Genomic DNA, 25,828 nt, shown 5'->3' with positions numbered 1-25,828 from the left:
CACGGCAATCTCGCAGCAAATCAAACAGCTAAACAAAGACAGAATTTTAAGATGAAATATTTCCCCGCGTTTAGCATGTAGAATTTCAACAAAATTGTATCAACAGAAATCTACTAAAACTTATTCTTCCCTTCTTATTTAAAACTACAATCTCTAACTTCACATTACCTCGCGTCAATCTTCAATAAAATAAAAAAAAAGTACTCCTAAATACGTACGTGTTTAAATGTTTTTTTATTTATTACCAACCTATAGAATTGCAAAAGAATTAACTCTGGTGCAACCTCTCCTCGAGCAAGAATTCAATCATACAACTTTCAGCCTATAAAAGTCCAAACAAAATTATACACAGCAAACTTACTCTCCCTTCCTCTCGGTAAAAAGTACAATCACGCCCTGTCTTATCTCACGGCAATCTCGCAGCAAATCAAACAGCTAAACAAAAACATAATTTTAAGATGAAATATTTCCCCGCGTTTAGCATGTAGAATTTCAACAAAATTGTATCAACAGAAATCTACTAAAACTTATTCTTCCCTTCTTATTTAAAACTACAATCTCTAACTTCACATTACCTCGCGTCAATCTTCAATAAAATAAAAAAAAAGTACTCCTAAATACGTACGTGTTTAAATGTTTTTTTATTTATTACCAACCTATAGAATTGCAAAAGAATTAACTCTCGTGCAACCTCTCCTCGAGCAAGAATTCAATCATACAACTTTCAGCCTATAAAAATCGAAACAAAATTATACACAGCAAACTTACTCTCCCTTCCTCTCGGTAAAAAGTACAATCACACCCTGCCTTATCACACGGCAATCTCGCAGCAAATCAAACAGCTAAACAAAGACAGAATTTTAAGATGAAATATTTCCCCGCGTTTAGCATGTAGAATTTCAACAAAATTGTATCAACAAAAATCTACTAAAACTTATTCTTCGCTTCTTATTTAAAACTAGAATCTCTAACTTCACATTACCTCGCGTCAATCTTCAATAAAATAAAAAAAAAGTACTCCTAAATACGTACGTGTTTAAATGTTTTTTTATTTATTACCAACCTATAGAATTGCAAAAGAATTAACTCTGGTGCAACCTCTCCTCGAGCAAGAATTCAATCATACAACTTTCAGCCTATAAAAATCGAAACAAAATTATACACAGCAAACTTACTCTCCCTTCCTCTCGGTAAAAAGTACAATCACACCCTGCCTCTATCTCACGGCAATCTCGCAAAAAGCTAAAAACAAACCTGAACCAATCTGAGGCGTTCTCGTTCGCGTCGCGAGGTGGAAAAAGAATCAATCAACCTAAGTACCCCTGACACATCCCCGAACGATTAATTCAACCCTTTTCATCAATTAAACCTGCACGTCTCCCTCTTTGCTTCGGTAACAACCCCTCGGAATATTCTCTCGAAATCCCCACCCACAATTGAAAGGACCTTTTGTCGTTCATCCGCGACGTTTATCCTAACCGAGCGTCGCGTAGACGAAATTCGAGCGGGTTCGAGACTCCTCGAGGCCTTATTGTCCGCGTTTCTCTCTATCGCGTGACTGTGCTCACGTCGAGCTGGCGTTGACGTTTATTTACGATGTCGCGAGAGGTTACAGAGATTGCGAAGTATTGGCGCGATCACGCCTCCGGCCTCTCGATAAGAAGCCACCAGCCAGATAACACGTTGCGTATGTACCCTAAGCTACGTTTCGCACGTTAAATGGGAAATCGCGATGCACGTTGTCGTGTGTAACATTGTTCGAATTTTGTTTAACGGTAGAACGAAGTGAACGATTTGTAATTCTTGATTAAAATTCTTCGTAGACTCGTGTTTTTTTTATTTTTAATTTTTTACTAAAGATACTTCATGTTTTCTTCCATTCTATATAATCGTCTAGAGAGTCTGACCAATCTGTTCTATCTCTTAGAGTAAATTTGTTAACAAAGATCGTCGTTTGATTTTGCTGAAGTTACATTAAATTAAAGAAATAACAAAATGGATAAAAGGTGGTAAATATTTTTATTTCATTTTTAATAATATTGAAGTTCGAAATGATTGTGTTTATTATTTTATAGAAAGTATTCTGTGAGAGTTTAATTTGTATTAATTTTTATGATTATTCTTTTCTTATTCTTCGTTTAAGCAGAAATTTACTTTTGTCACTAAATATTAAAATCGACACTATACTTTCGACATTTTATACGTTTCTGCGTATTTCTGGAAATTTCTCAAATTTCTTGTCAATACACAGAAACCTGTAAATTTAATATTAACCAACAGCAACCCAATTTTAGATCACATTTCCAGAAATTTAATTTTGCAGGAATTATTAAGATTATTTAAGCTGATTCAACATTCATCATTGTAAAAATCGAAGAACTACATTTTATTGCCAACAATAAAACAAAGTATAAATTAGCAAAGTATGTTTTATTGTCCACAATAAAATAATGTATAAATTAGTAAAGTAGATTTTATTGTCTACAATAAAATAAAGTATAAACATCTACGAAAGAAAAAAAAAAAAAAGTATAAATGAAGCGGAGGGAAATTTTTCAGTTCCATATTTATATACGACAGAAGTAAATTCGGGAACGAAGTATATTTTCTTCCCAGGAGAATATCTGTTTCTGGCGTGTCAATACGATCCGTGTAAACAGATTTTATTTCGCTGCTCCGCTTTTACATCGGTCATGTTTGCGTTCCATTAATTTCACCGGCGAGCTAAACTTGGATTGTTTGATTTAATTGTTTATTAACGGCGGCGATAAGTTTGCTCTGGTCACGTTAATGCGGCCGGTGCACACGAGCGGAGCCGCGTTAACCGATTAACCGTGTTTTATCGATTAACACTTAATTGCCAGTCGCACTTTGTAAACTCCGTTCGCTTTGTCGCGGAAATGTAATTGATCAATTCGCGCGGTACACATTGTGCAACTTAGCCACCGGCTATTAACTTGTCCAAGCTGTTTCCTTACGTGTAATTTCAAACGTCGAATTGAATGCTGCTGTGAAACATCACCGACGTCGGTTTTTAATTTGCACGGATTCAAGAATGTAGAGAAGAGGAATGAGACGTGATGTAAGTGACATGGATGAAGATATTTAGTCAGACAGTATTCTTGATTAGACACAGTTTAAAACATTGATTGAATGCTATAAGTATCTTGAACTTATTTCAACTTTTACGTAAGAGTAGTGTGAAATAAGGGCAAGTGATATAGATCAAGGGTCAGACGATATCTTTCATTTGTTATAATTTCGAAAGCTACGAGTATTTTTGAATGTTTCAATATTTATTTCTTCAGAGTGGAAAATTAACGTGAAGAGGAGAGAAATGAAAGAAGTGAGTGATACAGATCGAGCATTAGTCAGACACTATTTCTAATTAAGGGCTTACTATAAATTGTTCGTTAGGTTTTTCGAGACTTCGTAAAATTCCTATTTAATATTGCCAATTTCTATGATATAAAATCACATGTGACGTAATCTGTTTATTTCCAAATTATTTGTTAAAAAATATATTCTATCTGCTAAACCTCGTATTTCTTAATTCAATATGTTTCATGGACACTCTTAATAATTACAACGTTGAATTATATATTTCATATTAAATGGAAAATGTGTTACACATGATCAGACAAGTATCTCAAATGCAATTTTTAAATTACAAGATGGAGAAGTTACTGTAACGAAGAAGAATGAAGCGCGCAAGTGAAAGAGATCAAGAATTAGTCAGACGTTACTCCTAATTTAATTTCTACCTTAAACTTTGTTCATGGACCAGTTACAGAGATTTTATTTATTAATTTATGTTGTTTTAAATCATGTCTACAACCACAATTCGTTTATCTTTAATTTGTTTACTCTTAAATTTATTAAAAATTATATCCCCAGGTAATTTCGTAATTTTGCATGTTCCACGAGCACTCATAATGACTGTAACGTTGAAATACGTATTCCACGTTATAAAATGCATCAGGCGAAAATTAATTTAATTTTTTATAAATAAAACCTCCGTTTAAAGCGTATTACAGTTGATCCCTTTCAATGAACATCCCGACGTATTATAAAAATATACATATTTAACGAATCACTCTTTTTCAATGTTAATACACTGTTGCTGAATTAATCATTTCGTTTCCCGATCACATTTACATAAAGAGTTGCATAAACTTCCGGACATTCAGAGTCGTTTAATTCTATAATTATCCTACAACAGCGATGATTAAAAGTATTTTATAATTTATTGGAAATTCGTTAATAAGCACTGGGATAATCTTGCACCCTTAAATACCCTGAAATTTATGAACCCTTCATAATTCTTCATCACTTCCATCATTCTTTAGCCCCTTATGCTTCCCCAAGGGAGGAACACGATAATAATTTTGATCTAACAAATTACCACAACTTTCTATCCGTTTATCAAAATTAAATACTTCGCCTGGTTATTAATTTTAATCCATCAATCACCATGGAAACAGGAAACAGGAAACTCATATCGTGTCGCTGAATCGTTCATTTAAAGATTTTTGCAAATTATAAAGTATAAATTATAGAATATGCTATTGATTGTCGTTAAAAAATTTAACTGCCATTGAGAACATATTTTGTTATAATGTGTGTCTCATACAGCAGCATTTTTTTCGAGACTTCAAAATAAAGAAATCTTTTGATAATTTTTCGGATCTGTTTGTGAAGATTGATAATTGAATATTGTACGAACTTTTGAAGATCATTTTGAAAAGGAATTATACGTACGTATATATTATATTTATGACGAATAAATTGTCAAAACAATAAACGTAGCACCAGATTCATAACAGACAATGAAGACGATCAACTGTTTAATAAAAATCACGATCCATAGTTTCGAGCAATGTTAACTCAAAGGAACAATGGCTTTTTCTTTAAACTAATAAGTTCGTATTAAATTATTAATAATTGAAAACGAAGTAAAGGGAATATCGACGAAGAGAATAAATTTCATTAAATCTGACATGACACATCTATTAATTAATAATTAACCGAATTATTCTTTAGCCTGATCAATCGCGCCGCGTTCTACATATATTTGGCAACTAGTCGCTTAATGGACAATGAACGAGGCGAATCTAATCCGGACTTCAAGACATTCTGGCGTGCGTGAGGCCGATTCGATTTGCCGAAAGAGCCCGCCGATTCACCGAAACGCGAATTCTCGAACGCATCGCGGAATTCCACGGCAATTTATGCTCGTAAAACGCCCTCTTCGGGCGAAGACGTTTTCACTTTACTCCCGGGCTCAGACTTGGTAATTGGTCGTAATTGAACGAATCAGCCGGAATTATGAAGGGCGTGGAAAGAGGCAGGGGGAGCGTGGTTATCATTCGAACACCATCAAACAGCGTTTATGGAACACGTGGTAAATTCCAACTAGCGATCCTTGCGGAATTCTACGACGACTAAACGGATGACACAGCCCTCGAGCACCCACCAAATATGGAAAGTGCATGATTTCTTTCGTTTGAAAAAATTTTATGAAATTTTATACCATTATTTGTAAACTATAGTAGCAATAAATAGTAATACAGCAACATAAATTATTAAATTAATAACGAAAATTATTACATTATTAAATTAATAACGAAATAATATCTAACAATAATTATTAGATTAATTACGAGTCATATATAAAGCAACATGATTATTAAATTAATAACGAAAATGTTTAAATTATTAAATTAATAACGAAATAATATCTCTTTCGTATATTAATTTATACGAGTTTAATGTTTCCATTAGTATTTAGAAAGAATTATTTTGTTAATTATTATGTTATTTAAATTATCACAGACTGTTTTTTGTAATAAATAATTGTAAATGAAAATAGTTGTAGTAATGGAATACAATTTTCGTGAAACGATTGTTTTGATCTTGGTAAAAATATAATTTGTTCTTTCGTGACTGAAATGAAAGATACAAGGAAGAAATGTGTCGTATGAAATTTGAAGGTCTAAAGTCTAAATTATTGAGATAGAGTCAGATTTCGAATACAGTGTATATTAGAATAGAAATCTAGATTAATGTATCAAGTTGAACAATAAGGACAACCTGGAGCAAGTGCCTTTACTTTTATACTTGTCCCAGACAAGAAAAAAAAATAGACATTATGAATAGAAAATAAAGCAACATATAATATTGTCTATATAATTAACAAAACTGTATAAAATGATTGAAAGTAGAAAACAAACAATATACTCTTTTTATCAAATTATTTCTCGACTATAATTAATGTTTATTATTATTGCAAACATTAATATAAAATTAATATAAGGTTTGAGACGTGGTTAATTATTACAATATTTCATTATTAAAATTATTTTACGAATATTCTCCGTGATATGAAATCTAGCTCTATTTAAATTATATAAATCTATTAAACTATTAATAACAATTTACAATTTTCCAAGAAATTTAACACACTTTCAGTATCAAACTATCAAGATTATTCCTCAACGATCTTCATTACTCCAGTACTATCCTATAAAACTCCTACTTCGAACATCTCTGAGCAAATTCGATAAAAAAACAATAAAAAAACAATTCAAGAATCGATTTAAAAAAATTTGACACGCTGAAATTCCAAACTTCAGTTTTAAACATACCAAAGATATACCGATAAAAATTGAAACAAATCCTTCATGATGTCTCGTATTCGATCGAAGAAACCTCAAGATCAATATAAAAAAGATCTAGCAAGCGTGAAAAATCCTAAACTAATCTCAAAGAGCCCTTAGACACTTCAAATCTAAGTTGCAAAAATTTAACAAACCAAAGAAAAAAAAACAAATGAAAGATCAAAGAAATTGCGATACCTGTTAATCTCGGTGATCCGGTTCGCGTCCAAGAAGATGGCCGACAGATTCCTCATGTTCTCGAACGCGCGCGTCTTCAGCGACGAGATGAGATTCGTGTTGAGATCGATCTCCGCGATCGTTGGCAAATTGGAGAACGCGCCTTCCTTCAGCTCCTCGATACTCGTGTCTTGCAACGTGATCTTCTGCAGGTTCTTCAACTGCCTCAACAGCTGAACCGGCACGTACTCCAGCCCGTTTGGAGTTCGAACGATGAACTTCAACCTCTGCAGATAGATCTGCGACGTGAAGTAATTCCACGTTGGATCGTTGTTGGTGAACGGGCTGAGCACCAGACAGGTGGCGTTCGTGGCGTTTCTTATGGTGATGTTGTCGCAGTAACAATACATCGGCGCTTGTATGCCCTCGATCGCGCAGATGTTCACCTCTTTCGTCTCTTTGGCGACCTTCTTCTTGCCCCGTGATCTCGTCGAGGCTGACAGGCTCGAATGGAGCATCGAGCCAAGGAGCAGAAGCTGAAGAACCATCCAGGATAATCGTTTCATCTCGATCGTCTCGCGCGTGCAGCGGACCTGCAAGCAGAAGGAAGCTTCTTGTTTGAAAATTGTTTCTAATCTCATCGATTGTAGATGAATCTATATTGATGGTATTAGATTTAGTTGACGCTGACATGTTGACGATAACGGGATTGTTGAACGATGATGAAATATGACATCGGGAATTGTATTTAGGAAATGGATTTTGAAAAATTTAAAATCTACTAAAAGCGATTTCGATGCTTAACGATGCAGATTGATTGAATGACAGAGTTTTATTTATATTCTGTAATTGTAACAAAGTGATTGGTGAGATTAGTAATGTTATTAATTCGAATGATATTGAATAGATTTGGGGGGGAATTTAAAAACTCATCGTGGTAAAAAGTGACTTTATGTTTGACAGATTGAATTGATGGAATATCGCCAGGTTGGTTCCATTTTTATAATATATATCGCAATGAATTGAAACTCATATCGATAAAATTGGAAAGCTTCGTGGATTTTGTAGAAAACTTCGTGCAGACTGAATACATGAAATAAACTTTGGTGTGTTCTGTTGTTTTAGTTCCTAAGCATCTAAATTATAAGAGACCCAAGTTTCTAAATTATAAGAAAGTTCGGTCCGTTCTATCGTTATAGTTTCCAAGTTTCTTAATCACGTTCAATTCAATTATTACTGTTTTTATTTAATAAAACGACGATCGAAAATCTTCGTGGTAATTTTTGGTCAAACAAAAGGGAGACATTCAGAATTTTATTGATCGCTTATCGCTCGATTGTGACAGTTTCAGCGTAATAATTTTTCTTGAAGATGGTACTTGCTTCGGAGAAACTGTCTCATAGAATAGCAAATAAGTCTATACATATTCTTCTTGTTAGACACCAAAATAAAATACACAAAAGAATCAAACTAGAAAGTTAGACTTGTAAAAGTCTACTTTATTAAACTTGGCACTGTATATGTACGTACATATATCGTCACCAAAATAAAATGCACAAAAGAACCAAACTAGAAGGTTAGACTTCTTCTTCTTCTTCTTCTTCTTTTATTTTTCTTTAATGTCGCATCGACAGCGAGGTCATTAGCAACGACGATGCCATTAGTTTATGTTTTTGAGATATTTTAATACTTTTTGTATGTCATTTTGAGAAGTCAGGTTTATGATTCCGTATTTCTGTTTTTGGGTTTCTGTGGTGTGGCATTCTTCTAAGTTCGAATTTAATGGGATTTCAGTAGAATCATATTTGTCCGAAATTACAATGGCCACTCCTCCGCTGGCGTAGCTTTCGTTTACCCTGTTTTCTGACGAAGGTATTGAAAGGTTAGACTTGCAAAAGTCTACTTTATTAAACTTGGCACTGTATATGTACGTACATACATCTCTCACCACTAATCAAGAAACAATCGAAATCAAGAAACCAAACTTCCCACATTGTACAAAAATTCCGCGATCGATCTCGTTCCTTCTCTTCTCAGTCGCCAGGTTATCACCGATCATGCTTCATCGGGCCGCGAAAAATCCACTCGCGGTCCAGAACAGCAAGACAAAGGGAGAAAGAGGTTCGGACCGTTGGAAAGTAGAAAAAAGAAACACAGGCAGCTGAAAGAAAGTGGGGGGAGGGGAGCATAAAGGCCGTGAAGGAGGTAAACAAAAGGGAGAGAGAGGAGGAGGAAGAGGAGAAGAAGAAGAAGAGCGAGAGGTGGCGTTCACGGCCGTTTGGACAGGTGTGAGAGACGCGCGAGCCTTTCACCTGTCGGCGCCACAGTTTTTCCTCTTTTTCTTTCTTTTTTTCTTTCTTTCTTTCTTTGCTGCCGCCTCCTCCACCGCAAAACGAAGACGAGCCCGAAAAGGGACAGCGGCTCGCGAGAGATCCTTTGAAAAATTATCACGCCGAGCGGAACGCTCGCATAATGCCCGCGTGATCGTTTGCCTTTATTTTTCAAACTGGCGCGGGCGCCACGCCGACGTTCGCTCGTCTCGCAAGCTTTCGCTCGGCTTTCGCGGTCATCCTCGCTTTATGAGCGTTGGGCAACGAGTTTGAAAACGTTCTACCGCTCGTGTCTGGATTTGTACGTTCTTCTTTTCCTTTCGCCGACCTTCTGTTTCTGTCACGTGAGGAATGTTTCGAAGAGTACTGGGCGTTGAAACCTTTGGAATGGAATACAGAGTTGCTCGTGAAAGTGTTCGAACGCTCTGAAGGATTTCTTACAAACGCGTTTTTTTTTTTTCTAAACGTGTTAATTTAAATGGTACGAGGTGCTTTTTAAATTTCGTTGATTTAGCGAGAGCCAATTGATCGTGATTGTATCCGAGTTTGGAAGAGATTTGAAAATTGTAAGATGTATCGTAGAAGAAATATATTTAAACAGCTGATTAATAAGATTATATTATATGTGCTTGGATTAAAATGATTATTCATACTGTATATTAATATTTTGTAATGGACATATATATGGAAATATTTGTAATGGACATTTTGACATAAATATACGTAGATGTATATTTTCAGATTCGTTTCAAACAACTTGAACATTACAATTATATTTCAATATACACATGTTATGTATACGACTTTTGTGTATGTATGGTACTATGCCTATAAAATTATTAGAATCATTTTTTGTTATATTTTATTATTAACACACGATTGTCATTACTATATTATTGTAGTATTATTATAATATTATTATATTACTAAATTGTTATTATTTAACATTTTAGTATTATTTAGTATTAGTATTTGTATTACTTAATTAAATATTAACTCAAATATCAACTCTATATTTCACCATAAATTAATTCCTATGTACATACCCTTTGACTATATCATACAGCAACAAATTGTATAATAAAATTCATCTCCTATATTTCCAATGTATTAAAATATCCCAGGCCAAAAGATCACTATTAATATTACAAAATCTATATATTTCACACAGGTCTAGCCAGTATAAAAAAAAAAAAAAAAAAAGAAAAGAAAAGACGAACGTAATAAAATCGTGCCTGTTTTTTCGAGTCGGTGGAAAAATTTTCAGCCGCTAAGGTGCATCGAATATATTGTCCAGCCTGAACGTGCTCGACTTATTGCATTCACGTTTTTATCCTCCCTTGTTTTTCCCTTCCTTCCGTTTTCCTTTTCTCTTTTTTCCTTTCCGTTACAACGCGGTAAAGAATGAACGCCCCGCCACTTTCCTATTCTCCGTTCGCGCCCATCTATTCCATAATTGAAAATTCACGTTGAATATCCGCGGCACGGGCGCGAAAATAAAAACATTAACCACACTGCCGTCATACGTTACACAAGTCGGTCCATTAAACAGAATCGTTAGCGCTCTCTCTCTCTTTTTTTTTCTCTCCCTCCGCGAGCCGCGCGAATTCGCGCGAAAAACGGCGATGCTGTTGCACAGTTCCGTCATCGCAATTACCATTTTATGCGGTGTACGGTGTTACGACTTGTGTTCGAAGAAAATGAAAAAGAATTAAGCGTCGAGATTTTTCACATCGTTACTGGGCGACGTCTCCTTTTCTCTGTCTAAAATCATTGAAAATTGAACGAACGAAAATTAACAATTTCGACTGAAGTTAGTATATTTCAGAAACGAGCCACGAGACGCAAGAAATATAAATAATATTCGGAAATGTTTACAGTTACGTTATGAAACTCGAAAGGAAAATATTTACTCCGAGTGAGTCAATTATTTCTAAAAAATATGTAATTTAGCAATTTAGAAAAATTTACAGAAGAATACGTATATATAATTTTTATAATACGGAATGTAAACCTAAATCATCCGATCATCCTGAACATGAATCGCTCAAGATAATCTACTGCACTTGCTCTTTATTTTAAAAACACGTCATACAAAAGAAAAAAGAATATCATACCATATATTCGATGTTAGAAATTAAAAATACAAATAAATATGACTAAACGAGGAAACGTATTTCGGATTTTCCTCCCTACTTGTTAAATAAAAAAAGGTGGCCTTAAAATTAACAATTTCGACTGCAGTTAGTACATTTTAGAAACGAACCACGAGACGCAAGAAATATAAATAATATTCGGAAATGTTTACAGTTACGTTATGAAACTCGAACGGAAAATATTTATTCCGAGTGAGTCAATTATTGAATTATTTCTAAAAAATATGTAATTTAGCAATTTAGAAAAATTTACAGAAGAGTACGTATATATAATTTTTATAATACGGAATGTAAACCTAAATCATCCGATCATCCTGAACATGAATCGCTCAAGATAATCTACTGCACTTGCTCTTTACTTTAAAAACACGTTATACAAAAGAAAAAAGAATATTATACCATATATTCGATGATAGAAATTAAAAATACAAATAATAAATATGACTAAACGAGGAAACGTATTTCGGATTTTCCTCCCTACTTGTTACGGCATATAAATAAAAAAAGGTAGCCTTTTTCCGCTTGCAACGAACGATCCCTGGGTTTCATTTCGAGTCGCATTATGCTTTCATAGTGTGCCAACCGGCTGGACACGTGGCGCGCGTTCAAAAGCGTTTTACAGCACGGCCAACCGACTATTCGCGAAATGTCTGTCGATTTCGAGAATACATATAGATATGATGTATATTCGCGTTGCTTCGCCGCACCGTGCAAAGAGAAATAAAGCAGCTTGGAACGGAAATCGGCGACGATCGCGTGAAACACGTACAAAACCTTTAATTTTTGATCGTGCAATCAACTGTTGGTCATCGGTTTCACGCACACACATACACACACACATACATTTGCTGCTACCGATCGTGCAATTAACACACGACCAAGGTACGTACGACCAACAATACCAGATCGTCGATTTTTGATTGAACGCTCGAATTTCTCTGGATTAATGTCACTTCGTGAAATGCGGTGGAAATTTTTAAATGGCTGAATTTGCGGGAACAGTGATACAAGGACGTCGGTTTCGGTTTTATTACTGATTTTGGTTCTAAAAAATGTATTTTAGTATATATGACTCATAATTTGTCTTTTATACGAATAATATAAAAGTGAAGTGTCTGCAGAGTGTTTTCGATTTTAAATCGTCACGATGATATATAGCCGATGATCAGTTGTGTGTGTACCGATTGGGCATTGAACGAAGAACTTTATAAATTTTACACTCTATTGACAAACGACGAAAAAAAATTTTATTTTAAAAAACTCACACCAACGAACATTAACACGTTCAAAATCTATTTTCATGGAGATGAATTCTCAAACGAAAGAATATTAAATTAATTTTCCAACTTACTCTTAATTTCAAATTCGACAACAATGGCTCAAGTGGAAGAATATCATCTTCTTAATAAATTATTAAAATTCTTAAATTATTGAAGTTCTTAATATTTTCTAAATTGGAACAGCTTGCACGACATTCGAAATTATATAAAACACTCAATAAATTGGAATAGGGTGCACAATTTGCAAATTAGATCGTTGATAGACAGATTGACAAGTTTCTATTTAAATTTCATTCTTCGATCGCATTAATAAAACGACACAAATGCTCGTAATCTATCTAGATATCAGCTAGATAGCGAACGAAACTTTCTCCATATATACGAGATGAGAGAATCTTTCTAATCGATTAACCACCGGAAATATCCCTGTAGCAGAGTTTCGAAGGATACAGTTTAAGGATGGAAACTGGTTGCTTCGCCAGCACTTAAGCAAGAAGCGAGAGACCAACGATTTATCGTCGGCATTACGCGGGAAATCTACGAAATAGAACGAAGAGGAGACGAGCTGCATGTAGACGTAAGCGAAGCTGAGCTCTCCGGGCCCTCCGAGCTTCGAAACTAGGAAAATTCGTCTTTTCCCACTGCTAACCTTTAACCGGGATACCAATGGAAATCGCGACTCTGCAGACAGCGTGATCTATGAACGACAGTTCTCGGGATTTCTGTTATTTTTGTTATTCCCCTTGGCTCGTCTTTTATTGCACGTGGCATGATCCACTGAACTTTTGATTCCAGAGTACTAATCGTTCAGAAAGGTGTATTTTTACAGGGTTGCGTTTTCTCGATTTTTCTTTCGCAGGTTGATTCAGTTTTCATTTACCACGAGAGATGAAGAAGTTTCTTTAATTGGAACTTGAAAGATTTTAATATAGGTATTAATGTTAATAAGTTTTGAGTGTATTACGTGAAGAAGGATACAAATAATTTAAATAAATTTGATGTTTCGAGGGAAATTCGAGAGAAATAAATTTGTCGACCCGAGTAAGTGAATATCTATGACTCAATTCTCAAACTAGAATAATTCAATGGAAGTGTTCATAGATGAAAGGTAATTTCCAAAAATTTATCTCCAATCCAGCCAATTCACCGAATTTTTAACATTTTAGAGGAGATGTCAGCCACTCGGAGGATACATTGGTCAGTTTCATGAATGAGAATGTAGAGTTGTTTTCGAAAATTTGAAATTGAAGAAGATAGAAAATAAATTGAATGAATTTTTGTTTCATCGAATACTGTCCGAGTCAGTTACAGCGCTGATCAAGGTTGTAAATGCAACGTATAATGAACATCTAGCTCCAGACGTAATTGATCAGTTGAATTTCCTGAGAAATTCTAAATTTAACAAGTGGAATACATAGCTCATGAAATCAAGTCATTGCCCTGTATGAAGTTGAATAGATTGTCTCCTATATGGCTCAATTTCTCTCATTGTACGATTCATTAAAATGAAATGTCTCTGGAATCTTGTAATATCTCTCATGATTTTATACTCCTTTAAACATGAACGAAGCTTATACGTGTTACAAGAGGAAATTTATAGTTGTACTAGGAATACTGCCCAACAAATAAATAAATAAAAATATACAACTAAAAAATAAAAGAAGAAATATGAAATAAATGACGAAATTTATCAAATACTAAAGATTCATTAATAATATCTATCAGTAAATAAAAAATGTTCTATAAATATATATTATGAAATTTATATTTGTGTTACAATTCATCCATTACAAATCATCTTTCAGAAAATAAATATGACACGAAGAAATAAAAATGTTCGAATGAAAAACAAGTCATTAAACTTGCGTCAGAAACATACTATAAATTCATCAATAATGTCATTAATGAACAAAAAGTTGCTACAGGTTAATCTCTAGAATGACAAAACGATTCGAATATTAATAAATATCTTCCACTACAAAATATCTGTCAGAAAATACATATAATATAAAAAATAAAATATAGAAATAAAAAATAAGTACTATCACCAACGAAGGGAAAACAATTACAAAACCTAACCCAAACCTAACCCAAAGAATGATGAAACGATTTAAATATGTACTGATACATCTTCGCGGCATTGGCATTTACCTTCCACGAATTTTCGCCGCGGAAATTTTCCGAAAACTAATCTGCCGCAAGTTTCAGAAGACAGCGTACAAAATAGACGACAACCCTTTTAATCTAACGCATTCATCGCGTACGACGTGTAAGAGCATACAAGTTCCGCTTTAAAACGCGTCCGCCGATCGATCACCACTCCATCCCTCCCTCCCTCCGACCCACGGTCGACTTTCGAGCATTATACACCTCATAAATGATAACGAAGTTAACAAGCGAGCGATAAAATGAAAATCAAGCCCGCCGGTTTATGAAACAAGACTGATCGCCGCCGCGATAAATAAATAAATAAATAAATCCTAAAGGGAGAAACAAAAAAAAAAAAAGAAAAAAAAGAGAAAAACTTTCGTGAAATTCCTGCACGACGCGCCGTTATCGTTAATGCAACGTTATTAATTCACGTCGTTTCACCGACGGTGAGTTTTCACCGATTCCACGCGCCGGAAACCACGGGAATCTCGATCGGAGTAATAATCGACGCTTGTGAAATTCCTCGGCGAGTTTCGCGGCGTGGCGTAAAAATTCCACGAAAAGGAGCCGGCAATTTCGTCGGTTACCGTTGAGATCGATTTATCCCGGCGAGGGATGATCGATCGGCTAATCGAAACGCCCTCGAGGCCGCGCGAAATCTCGATACAGAGAGGGTGACGGATTGGAAGAGCGGCCGGAAGTCAGAAGTAATTCGTCTTTGAGCGGCGGCGCCTCGGTCTCATTCTGACGTGTTAGCTGAGTGGAAGTCATGCGATTCAGCTGGCGTTAACTAACTTCGATTTTCGGTGCTTGGAACTATCGGTGATGACGGTTGAGTTTGGTTGATCTCGAGGTCATTGAGATCGGCGTTTATTGAAATTAATAGTGTAACGTGAAAAATTTATTATTTTACATTTATTTTATTATTTTATTAATTATTGTTACACTTGCTTCGTGTATATTTTATATTTATTTTATATATTTATGAACTTTTTTTTATTATTTCATTAATTATTACAATATTATGATATTATTTCGACTGAAAATCAAAGTGTTAATCTTTTGATTCTTACAGTTCAGATTGTATTACAATTTCTGTTTCTTTTACATACGTATCACTGGAGCCAAAAATTAGTCTTCGTGCAAATTAACAACATAATAATAAAAAAGCAGCTGACGTAAAAGTAATAATTACGGTAAAAAAAAAAAAAAAATAGTAAAAAAAGAGAGCGCATAAACAAGACTCCTTTAAACCAGAGAGAACGCGGTTATTCAGCAAATTGATGGAAATTGCAGAACACGTTCAAAGTGAATGAGATGAAACACAACCCGTGCACTCGAAAATGGTGCAAACTTTCCAGAGTACTTAATAGATCAAGTTGATGTCGAAAACGTGCTTAATTAGAAGCTTCGTCGATGAATGGCGCTCGGCGAAATTTATGCGGGCAAAGATGAATGGGGGACATCGTTTCGCAAAATTGAAACTTCAGTGAAAAAAGCAAAAACGAGAGGGGGGAAAAAATCCCACTCGTTACAACCAGGTTGATGGTTTTTCGAGTTAAAGCAACTCTACACTGAAACGCGTACGATTGTAGAACTGGGACGTTGGAGTGGGAACTTTTTTCATTGGTAGAACCGTGGCTGTGTCTCGTTGGCGAAACTGCATCGGGGCAAAGTGAAAGAAGACGCAAGGATCAAAGAAGTTTACTTTGAAAGGAAGAACGAGGAAATAAGAAGATCTTCTCGCAGGTTGCGTAACAGAATCGAACGGATGAACGGAAGGAGATTCTCGCGAGAAGAATCGAGCAGGTAAAATCAATGAAACTATTGGAAACAACGATGGAAACTACCAGAGAGGAATGTAAAACCACGAAAGAAAAAAAAAGAATTTTCGTCGAAAATAAAACTACATTACGATCGCGCGTTGTAAAAAGAATTGCACGCAAAGCTCTCTTCACTGAGAGACAAAAGTCGTCGAAATCTTTCAATGGAATGGAGAATCGAAGTACACAAATGGAAGCTTCAAAAGGACAGATCGACCGTTCACAGTAATTTTCAGAAATAGAGAAAGCAAAGAAATGGGAAAGTACACACAGGGCCATCCGTTCAAACGATTCGTTGGCTGTGCGACCGTCAAGTTCTTCTTCTTTCAAGATATATAGATACATACGTTGTTGTTGTTTAGGTTAATAGCTTGTAAGTTTCGTGCGAGTTTAAATTACTTACGCTTCGATAATATTCTTCGTAAGAATTATTTCCACGTTTCTAAACTGTGACTTTAGACACAAGCAACGAGTAAAATTTCTACGATAACAATTTTAGAGGCTGCTTTCACAACAGCGAGAGATATAAATGCAAATGTGATTTCCGAAAATGAGAAAGGGAAAGAGAAATGCACAAAGGGATGCATTCAAGTAGTTCGTACATTGATATCTGGTATCATATTATATATATTATATTATATATTATATTATATTATATTATATATAAAGTATTATATTTCCATTATTGCTGGAATGGGAGAAATAAAAGTTTAATAATTTTCAAAGCAGCAGGAACATATATTGGTAACGTTCAAAACAAATATAGAGACTAGAAGATATTTAATTCGTGTAACATGTTACACGTTTGTCATACATTTTCGAAAAGTTTAAGTAAAGCAAAAATACACGGAATATGCATATAACGTGCAAAAATATAAAAATATACTCCGAAGTAATATCCTCACTTTTCAATAGAACCATCTTCATCGCTCATTATTATATTTAACAACCAAGTGTGCGTATAAATATCTTGCAACTGTTATATCCACGAGATGTGCACATAAAATATTTCTCAATTTCCCAATTTTTCCACATAGAAATACTTCCACGAGTTTATACCACATTATATCTTTTCAACTTCAAAATCTATAAAAGAAAACCAACACGAAAATACCGCTCTTGAAGTAGAAGAACTTTGACAAAAAAAAAAAAAAAAGAAAAAAAAAAGGAAAAAAGGAAGAAAAAGAAAGAAAAGGAAAGAAGGAATATAAGCTGCATTCGAACAATTCGTACACCAAACGTGAAAGAAGGGAAGCCGAAAGAGGTAGAAGAGGCGGGTGGTCTCGTAGCCGGAGCATGTGCCGTCGGAACTTTTAAATGAAATTCCTCGAGAATAACCGGAACGCGTTCATCCCTTTATACCCGACCCTGGAAAAGGTGGAGGGAGTGTGTACGTCGTCGAGACTGCGTGTCGATTTGCACACACGCTCGGCAAGCCGTGCAGCAGAGGGATTCCTGTTTAGAAAGCGGCGGAGTTCGCGTTTCGCTACCTCGAGACGAGGCGAAAACGTCGTCTGCAGAATGTTAAGGCGACGCTGGTAGACTGAAACGACGCCGCGATAGAGAGGAAACTAGGAGGAATCGAGAATAAAAATGTTCCACGATGTTCCTTCATATTTTTTTCCCCCTTCTTTTCCTCGGACCTGCTACTATTCTACGCCCTCTGATATCCTCTTATCTGGCCTCGTTTCCGGTTTTAAGAGTTTCCAACTCTCTCTCTCTCTCTTTCTCTCTGACTTCGAGACGTCGAGACGAAGATGCTCGCTGCATTTCCAGCTCTTCGAATTCCGAACGAGGATCGTATAATTTTATGAAGGGATCGACGCAACGGTCCGCGAGTTTATTAGTATTCCAGATATGTTTCCACGATAAGTCTCTAATGGGCTCGAGGGATGACGGCGGATGCGAAGAGGATTGTTTCGATCGCGTTTATCCCTCTTGTTGATTTCAGATTCAGTCTTGTATTCGGATGCGTACGTTTTACGAGCAACTGCTTCTTCTTTTGCCATTTCGAATGCTCTGTCCAATTGGCGCGTTACACGCCAGAGGTGATCTTAATCTACGACATCCGAATAACGGTGCTGCATGGTATCGTGATCAAATATGAAAGAAGAATCTTCTATCGAACCAAGAGAATTGTTTTAAATGTGTTGTAAACTTGTCGAAGATATTCTGTATTGAAATGTATTTCTAAATGTATTTACAAAAGAGAGTAATTTCATGGAATAATTATTATACTATGTAATATAAATGATTCCAATATCATTAACTTTCTTTAGTGATTCTTAAATAATCAGTAATAAAATAATGTTACAATCAGTATATCGATAATCTTACACAGATTACCTCATAATCAACGACAAAATAATTGCTCTGATTATTACAGATTCAAAGGGAATAATATATTACGATACAATATAAGGAACAGGCGAGAAAAGATAAATGTTAAAAAGAAAAGAAGAAAAAAATTAAAGATACACGTTTAAGGATGAATGCATTCTTAATGCTAGAACTACCGAAGAATAAAATTTTCATTTCAGACATTAAAGAGAGAAAAATGGAGAAGCTTTAAATCTCTCATCTAAAGATACTGCTTCGTATCTGCAAAATTTCCAGCGAAAAATCATTGATTGGCTCATTTTGATGATTCTAGCGTTAATTTCTCCATTCAACGTTCAAACGTTTCTTCGTTTTTGAGCGCTCACAGGATGCAAACGACTCCGAAAAAGAAAAGAAACACGAGCCACGAAAGAAACAAACGACCCAGACAGATTAAAACTGGAAGATCACGGATTCGCGCACCGGATCTCTAAAAGCAGCGAGGAGACCACTTCCGTCGCAGTCTACACCCGGACGTAGTCTGGCGCTCGTCCCGATAAGATTCTAATTAAGAAGACTTATCGCGGGTCGAATACCTCGAATATCGTCCGATTCCCTATTCCGTTCGAGAACTCCTGCCGATCTTTCGAAAAAGGTTCGCGAGTCTCTTCCAACCGGGTTGTGGACTACCAAACGGTGCTATAGTGTTACCGACACTTGCGCCGCATCGATCTCTTAAACGGGCAGCGTTGACAGCGTGACTTACGCGGTACCATCGAGATTGGACTCGAGAACGGTTTCAAACGGCGTCGTCGTTTCCCCGGATCGATCTGTTTCCGAGATGCGGACGACGAAATTGCTGCCCGAGGATTCGCGTGACTTTGCACGCTCCATAATGTGACGGGGGATTTATAGGCTGGAGACGTGGCGCGTGGTGTTCCCTGTGACACTGGCTTCCGTGAACCCGAACAATCCCTCGGGTATCTTGAAGGATCCTACAGGTTTCGGGTCTCTGCGGATGAATTTCGACAGACAATGAAGTTATTCGCAGAGGAGTTTGCCCGTGGAATTGCGAGACTCGCTGTGCGCGTTGATGGATCCAGCAATTCCTTTCTTTCTCAACGTCCATTCATTCGTTCCTCTCTCTTTCTTCTTTTTATCGTAGCGCGATTCGGAATTTTTTTAACTAACAAAGGAATAGGTATTGTGATTCTTAATGACAGTTGTATCATGTATGTAATCGCGATGTTTGTAAAATTGTATAATTGTGAACATATTGCAGTTCATTAACACTATAACGAGATTCGACCGGTAAAGTCGAGATTATATCGGTAAAATTGGAAAATGTACGTAGAGGTAATCGAATATTTATTGGCAACGTATATCTAGTAAAATGTTACATGTATAATATATCTTGAGCATATAATACATGTTGAAAATGATACTGAATATTGAAATTTAACGCAATGAGATGTGAATATATCTTGAATTTTAAACTTATTTCAACCTTGACTAACATAATTACTCGTCTTTAATAAGACTCCAAAATATTTTATAGAACGTATATAATATATCCACAATACTTTCATCTTGCAATTCTCAATAATTTGTAAGATTGTGACTATTTAACCTCTTGCGCTGGCAACTTTTCGCGGACCGTAACGAGTGACCGAACCGTATTCAATAATAATCGTCACTTTCTTTTTCTTTTCAACTCGCCGATATGACGTCATTGGATAGAAATTAAATAACAAACTTATCATTTGTCTTGTCTGGGTTACATTTAAATATAATCTTAAAACTGAGAAAATGTTGCAATTATGTCTCATAATTTCTATATAAATCTGTTTCAAACTCGATGAGATGTTGGCGAAAATTTCAAAATATTCACGAAATACTTCCCACAGGTGTTCGACTCACTTTCGCCAGCCCGTACAGTATAATGTATCGAGTGTTCAAATACTCTCGTGAGCCACTGGTACCATGGTTTAAACGACCGAAACGCACCGGAAGTGGGGACTCAGCGAGCTGAAGCCCGCGTTCCGAGGGATCAATGTAACGCGATCGTGTTTCTCAAACAAAATTTGCATAGTCCCGGGTACGCGGTGTACCGGCAAAATTTCTGTTTTCCACGAGCATTAATCTCCGGCACGAGTATGTGGCGGCCATTCCGAAATTCTGGTTCCGTTCATAGTTCGCGTTTCGCCGGCGAGCGATGCACTTAAATCGCGAACGCTTCGCCGCGAAATTTTCCCAGATACACCTGGTTTACCGATCTTTGCCGACCGTGGAACGCGTGTGTACTTAAACCATCGACCACGATGTTTCTCAAACACGATTTGCATACTCCACTTACGCGAAATATGTATTTCCCGGAGAACGTTAACGTGCTCCCCCCTATAGCAACATTGTCCCGCGAGTTTCAACGTAATCTCTGCCCTTCACGCGAGGCACCACCATCTCTGCTCTGCGCGCGGCTTTTCAACCACGGGGAAATTTTTCCGCAGCGCACGGCGAGACGATTTTAACGTCGCTGCAAGTGCAATTTCTCTTGCAAAGAGACACTCTCAACTTCCCTGAAATTGTTTCGAGAGATGCATCAGGTATAACTAGGGAGACTGACACGATTCGCAATAGAAAAGTAGAACGTGAGAATAATTTCATATTTCATTTAAGTGGGAGCTGTATTAAAAATTGTAGCAAGTGTATTCCACTTTTTCGTGTATTTTATGTATTCCTGTTTATTAGGTGTTTTATGTTATGTTTTCAGTTTTGAGTGAAAAAAGTTTGAAAATCAAACATGCAGGGTTCGAAGGGTCTCTAATTGCAATCATTCGACATTTGATGTTTATAAGCTGAAATGATTCATTTTTCAACATACTGCTCCCTTTAATACATAGTTGATCACTATCACATTTTATTCAACGTTGGACATCTTTTTAAATACATGTAATTTTCCATTTCCAAAATTCAGCAAGTAATGAAAAATGAAATACGTCACGCGCACAGAAGAATTAATGTGAAAATGCAAAATTTTACAAGTACCAAACAAAAGAATTCCAAAGCCTAAAGAAATGACATATATCACCCAAATTAATCCAAAAATACTTATCGTCTGAAATATCACGAATTCAACACAATAATAATATAATTCACGACGTGACACATTCTGCGGAAAACGTATGTTTATTCGTACGTTCGATCGTTCGAAACGTATATTACGATTATCGATCGGTTATGCTGCACCATTTGGAACGTGTGTAATATGTAGGCAAATCCATCGAGCATGTTTTAACATTGATTTTAAAGGGATATTCTCTGTCCCCTTTCTCATAGCGCGAATAATTTCGCTTTTTCATTTTGCTTCATTAAATCGAATTTTGTACATCCGGTTCCAGTTCCTCGAAGTTAATCTCTCCTTCTTTTTTTTCGCTGGGAACAGGGGCTCATTCTGTGTAATGGAATAATTCATTACCATATTGTATGTATTAATATCACCGTTCATTTTCAAATATTAATATTCGTAATTATTGTACGAAAGTTCCAGCGTCTACGAATCCTTTGACGAGATCCCATCCCGCCTGATTGAAAAATATTCCGTTTCATTTCGGAAGTTGAAATTTGCTCAGAAATATCGTATAACCAGTTAGCGATGTTTCGAATCATTAATCCGCTGATGTTTGAAATCTCATTAAAAAGAAAAGAAAAAGAAATTTCTTTCCACTGGAAACATTTTATTCGCTTCTTTTTTTTTAAATATTATTCACTGAAAATAATAGAATATTCTTTCAGTTTTATCGTATTTCTGAAATGTATTTCTTTCGCACAAGTTTTGATCATTTCTGCCAGATTACCAAAATTATCACTTTCTTTTAACATTTAATAATACACTGATTTTAAACATCACATTTCCTATCTTTATAGGAAATACTTTAATTTTATATTATTCATTTCCTAGCAACCTGCATCAATCATCTATGTTATTTGTTATTTTATTTTGTCATCGACATTGAAATTATAACTGCTTAACGATTTTTCTCCCGCGAATCAGGTGAATGAATCGAAGAACAGTATATGTCCAAAAAACACGTTTTGAAGTGTTTGAAAGAATACCTTCAATTTTCTTTAGTTATTACTTTTATCCACAAAAATTGAGAAACTAATGTTCAAAGTTCAATAAAACAATAAAGTTTTAAGGTGAAGTTTCTAATTTTTAAGACCAATGGTAAATTTAGGCGTGAGAAAAACTTTTCAGTCATTTCCAGAGACATGGTTTTTTTGAATTTTTACAATTTTCGAGAACAAAAATATCCTTATTTTCTCAGTCGCTACATGACGTGAAAGTATCTTTGAAAAATAAGAAAAAAGAAAGAAATAAATTTAGAACTGTCAAAGTTTTACGCTTTAAAATGAATCCAAGTGGATTGTTACACAAATAACAGTTCATGAGATCGACAATTTTTCATTGTTATTAATTCAATTTGTACTCTTCGCTACGAATCCATAATATAAATTGGTTTTAGTTTTAGCCTAGTTCCGGGCTTGCACTGTCCTTCAATTCATCAATTCAGTCAACACCACAGAACGTCAGAAAAAGAATTTATGATCTCGAGGACGCGAAAGATAAAAAATATCTGCCGAATTTCGCAACAAAGTGCCTGTCGCTCTTAATTTCCGTTCTTTTTTTTCTTTTTTTGCTTTCAGCTCTTTTCTCCCGATAAACACGAATCATCGTTCGGAAAATATTTTCCCAACGGTAGGACGTATTTTTTCCTCTCTTTCGGTCGCCGTAAAAAACGAGATGAAAAAAGGAGAAGAAGAAGAGAGAAAGAGAGAGAGAGAGAGAGAGAAAGAGAAAAAAAATACAGCACAAAGTGGATCGCGACGGACGAACAAAAGCGACGAAATCGGAGGCGATATCCGGAAATTTCGTCCCGGTTGTCCCGGGAAACGATCGACTCGCTATCCCGGAAAATTTCCGCGACTATTGGCCGAAGGATCGGTCGTATTTCACGCTCGTTCCTTCATCTTCCGGCCGGATTATCCGGTTCTTATCCGGAAATACGGGATCATACGTCTTCAACTGTTTATTAATAATAACACGGTTGCTAATAACCACACGTACAAAGTCGATCGAACATTAATTAATTCTAGCTTCTTCCGGCAATTAGTATTTCCTTGACCATCGATGAGAATTGAGATTTTCTGAAGGACGCGTTTATTATAATTTCTTTCTTTCTTCTAGAGTGTTATGAAAATCTATACGTCTGTCTTTCGATCGTAGGGATCTTACCTTTTTTTCTTTTTTTCTTTTTGAGGAATTCTCGAATGTAATTTTCTAAAAAGTAAAGAACGCGAAATTTGCTTCAATTTCTTTTTCTTTTAGGAATAGTGATAGCATTCTATTGTAGAAATATCTATCTTTTAATTGCCATAATTTAAGAAACTTTATACTTTTCTGAGAATTGTTCTGTACTACAACATTATTTATCTTTCTATTTCTTATTACTATATTATTTATAACATTTAATAATAAAGTATAAATCGTAATACCTATTATAAAAATATTTGTTAACGTTTCTTAATCTAAGAGAAAATTCTGAAATTCAAAGAATATCTACAAGAATAGTTATCACATAATTTTAATTTTTTCCTATATTCTTAGAAATTAGTAATTAAAAATCTTTTTCCTCCGTTTCTTATTGAAACAAGACTGAAATTAGGACACATAATACTCGGTCGCCGTAACAGAATTAAGCGCAGAGAAAATATTTAATGTTTGACAGAGAGACCAACTATGTTTGAGCCAGTTTACTTCCTTCCTAAAGCTAGTTTGTTGAGAAATGCTGTTCACTAGAGCGCGAGACTTAAATCAACACTCGAATGGCCGAGGAAAATAATCGTAGACTCGTGAAACAACTGTACAATGCAAAGGTTTGCTAAAAATAGCAGAATCAGTTATAAATGTATCTTTCTCTTCAATTGTAATATACTAGAGTAAACAAATTAAATAATTAAATGCCACCACGGCTAGAATTTCGTTAATTTACAAGAGAAAAATATTACTATTTAATTACAGTTATACTCGAATCAAAAATCTGTGAGCTGACAATCGTTACGAATAATCCAAATTCGATTTTGTAACAGGTTGGCGAAGCAAAGGCGTACCAAGTAGAATTTTCAAAACACGAGTTTACGCGAGTAACACAGACAACAAGTATTATACAAATGAAAATTTTCAGGACGTATGTTATGTCAGTACATATATAACTCTGAAGTTGCGCGATATTATTTCGTATCCGGGTATTTAGAACTGTTTCACTCGGAGCATAAATTAGGCAGAATCTGCGGCTCGTCGTGGTAAGATGTATTTACATATGAAGAGACTGATACAGCCTCGAGCGAATGAAGTATGGAAATTTCCTTTTGGAAAATGTAACTTCGTGAAATACGTGTATTTGCATGGAAATTAAAAGATAGGAATTTCGTTGGAATACATGGGGAAAATCTCTTTTCAAAAAGGAATCGTGTCATTGCTTCGAGGCTGCGAAGCAGAGACTCTGTGCCTGTAGAATTATACACAAACGGAAGATACACGGTGGTAAATTAATTTTCCAGAGGATCAGGAAACAAAATTTTCTATCTTTTTGTCGCAAAGCACGTAAGCTTTCGAACGAGAATTGTCGTGCGCCTGTCGGTTCTGTAAAGAAGAAGCCGTGCTTCTCCTTCCGTGCAAGAACATGACATAACGATATAATATAATTAGTAGATATAAGATAATGATGATATACATATATTGTATATATATAATAATCGAAATAAATATATATAATAAACGAATATATTTATATAAATATTTATATATATATATATATATATATATATATATATATATATATATATAAAATATATATTTAGAATGGACCAAATATT

The 25,828-nt window shown here is 35.4% G+C and overlaps 1 protein-coding gene across 1 annotated transcript in view; it reads right to left on the bottom strand.

Moving 5' to 3' along the window:
• LOC122533192 (connectin-like) overlaps positions 1-25,828 on the bottom strand; it is an 82,342-nt gene that overhangs the window by 3,731 nt on the left and 52,783 nt on the right. Inside the window, exon 3 of the mRNA XM_043662654.1 lies at positions 6,858-7,429. Within this exon, the coding sequence (XP_043518589.1) occupies positions 6,858-7,402 (545 nt within the window). The 5' untranslated portion in view covers positions 7,403-7,429. The remainder of the gene's footprint in view (positions 1-6,857; positions 7,430-25,828) is intronic.

Source organism: Frieseomelitta varia, unplaced genomic scaffold (genome assembly GCF_011392965.1).
Source record: "Frieseomelitta varia isolate USP_RPSP 00005682 unplaced genomic scaffold, Fvar_1.2 scaffold_503, whole genome shotgun sequence".
Taxonomy (NCBI): Eukaryota; Metazoa; Arthropoda; class Insecta; order Hymenoptera; family Apidae; genus Frieseomelitta; species Frieseomelitta varia.
The sequence above is the reverse complement of the archived record's forward strand: the minus strand, read 5'-3'. Positions and strand labels throughout refer to the sequence as shown.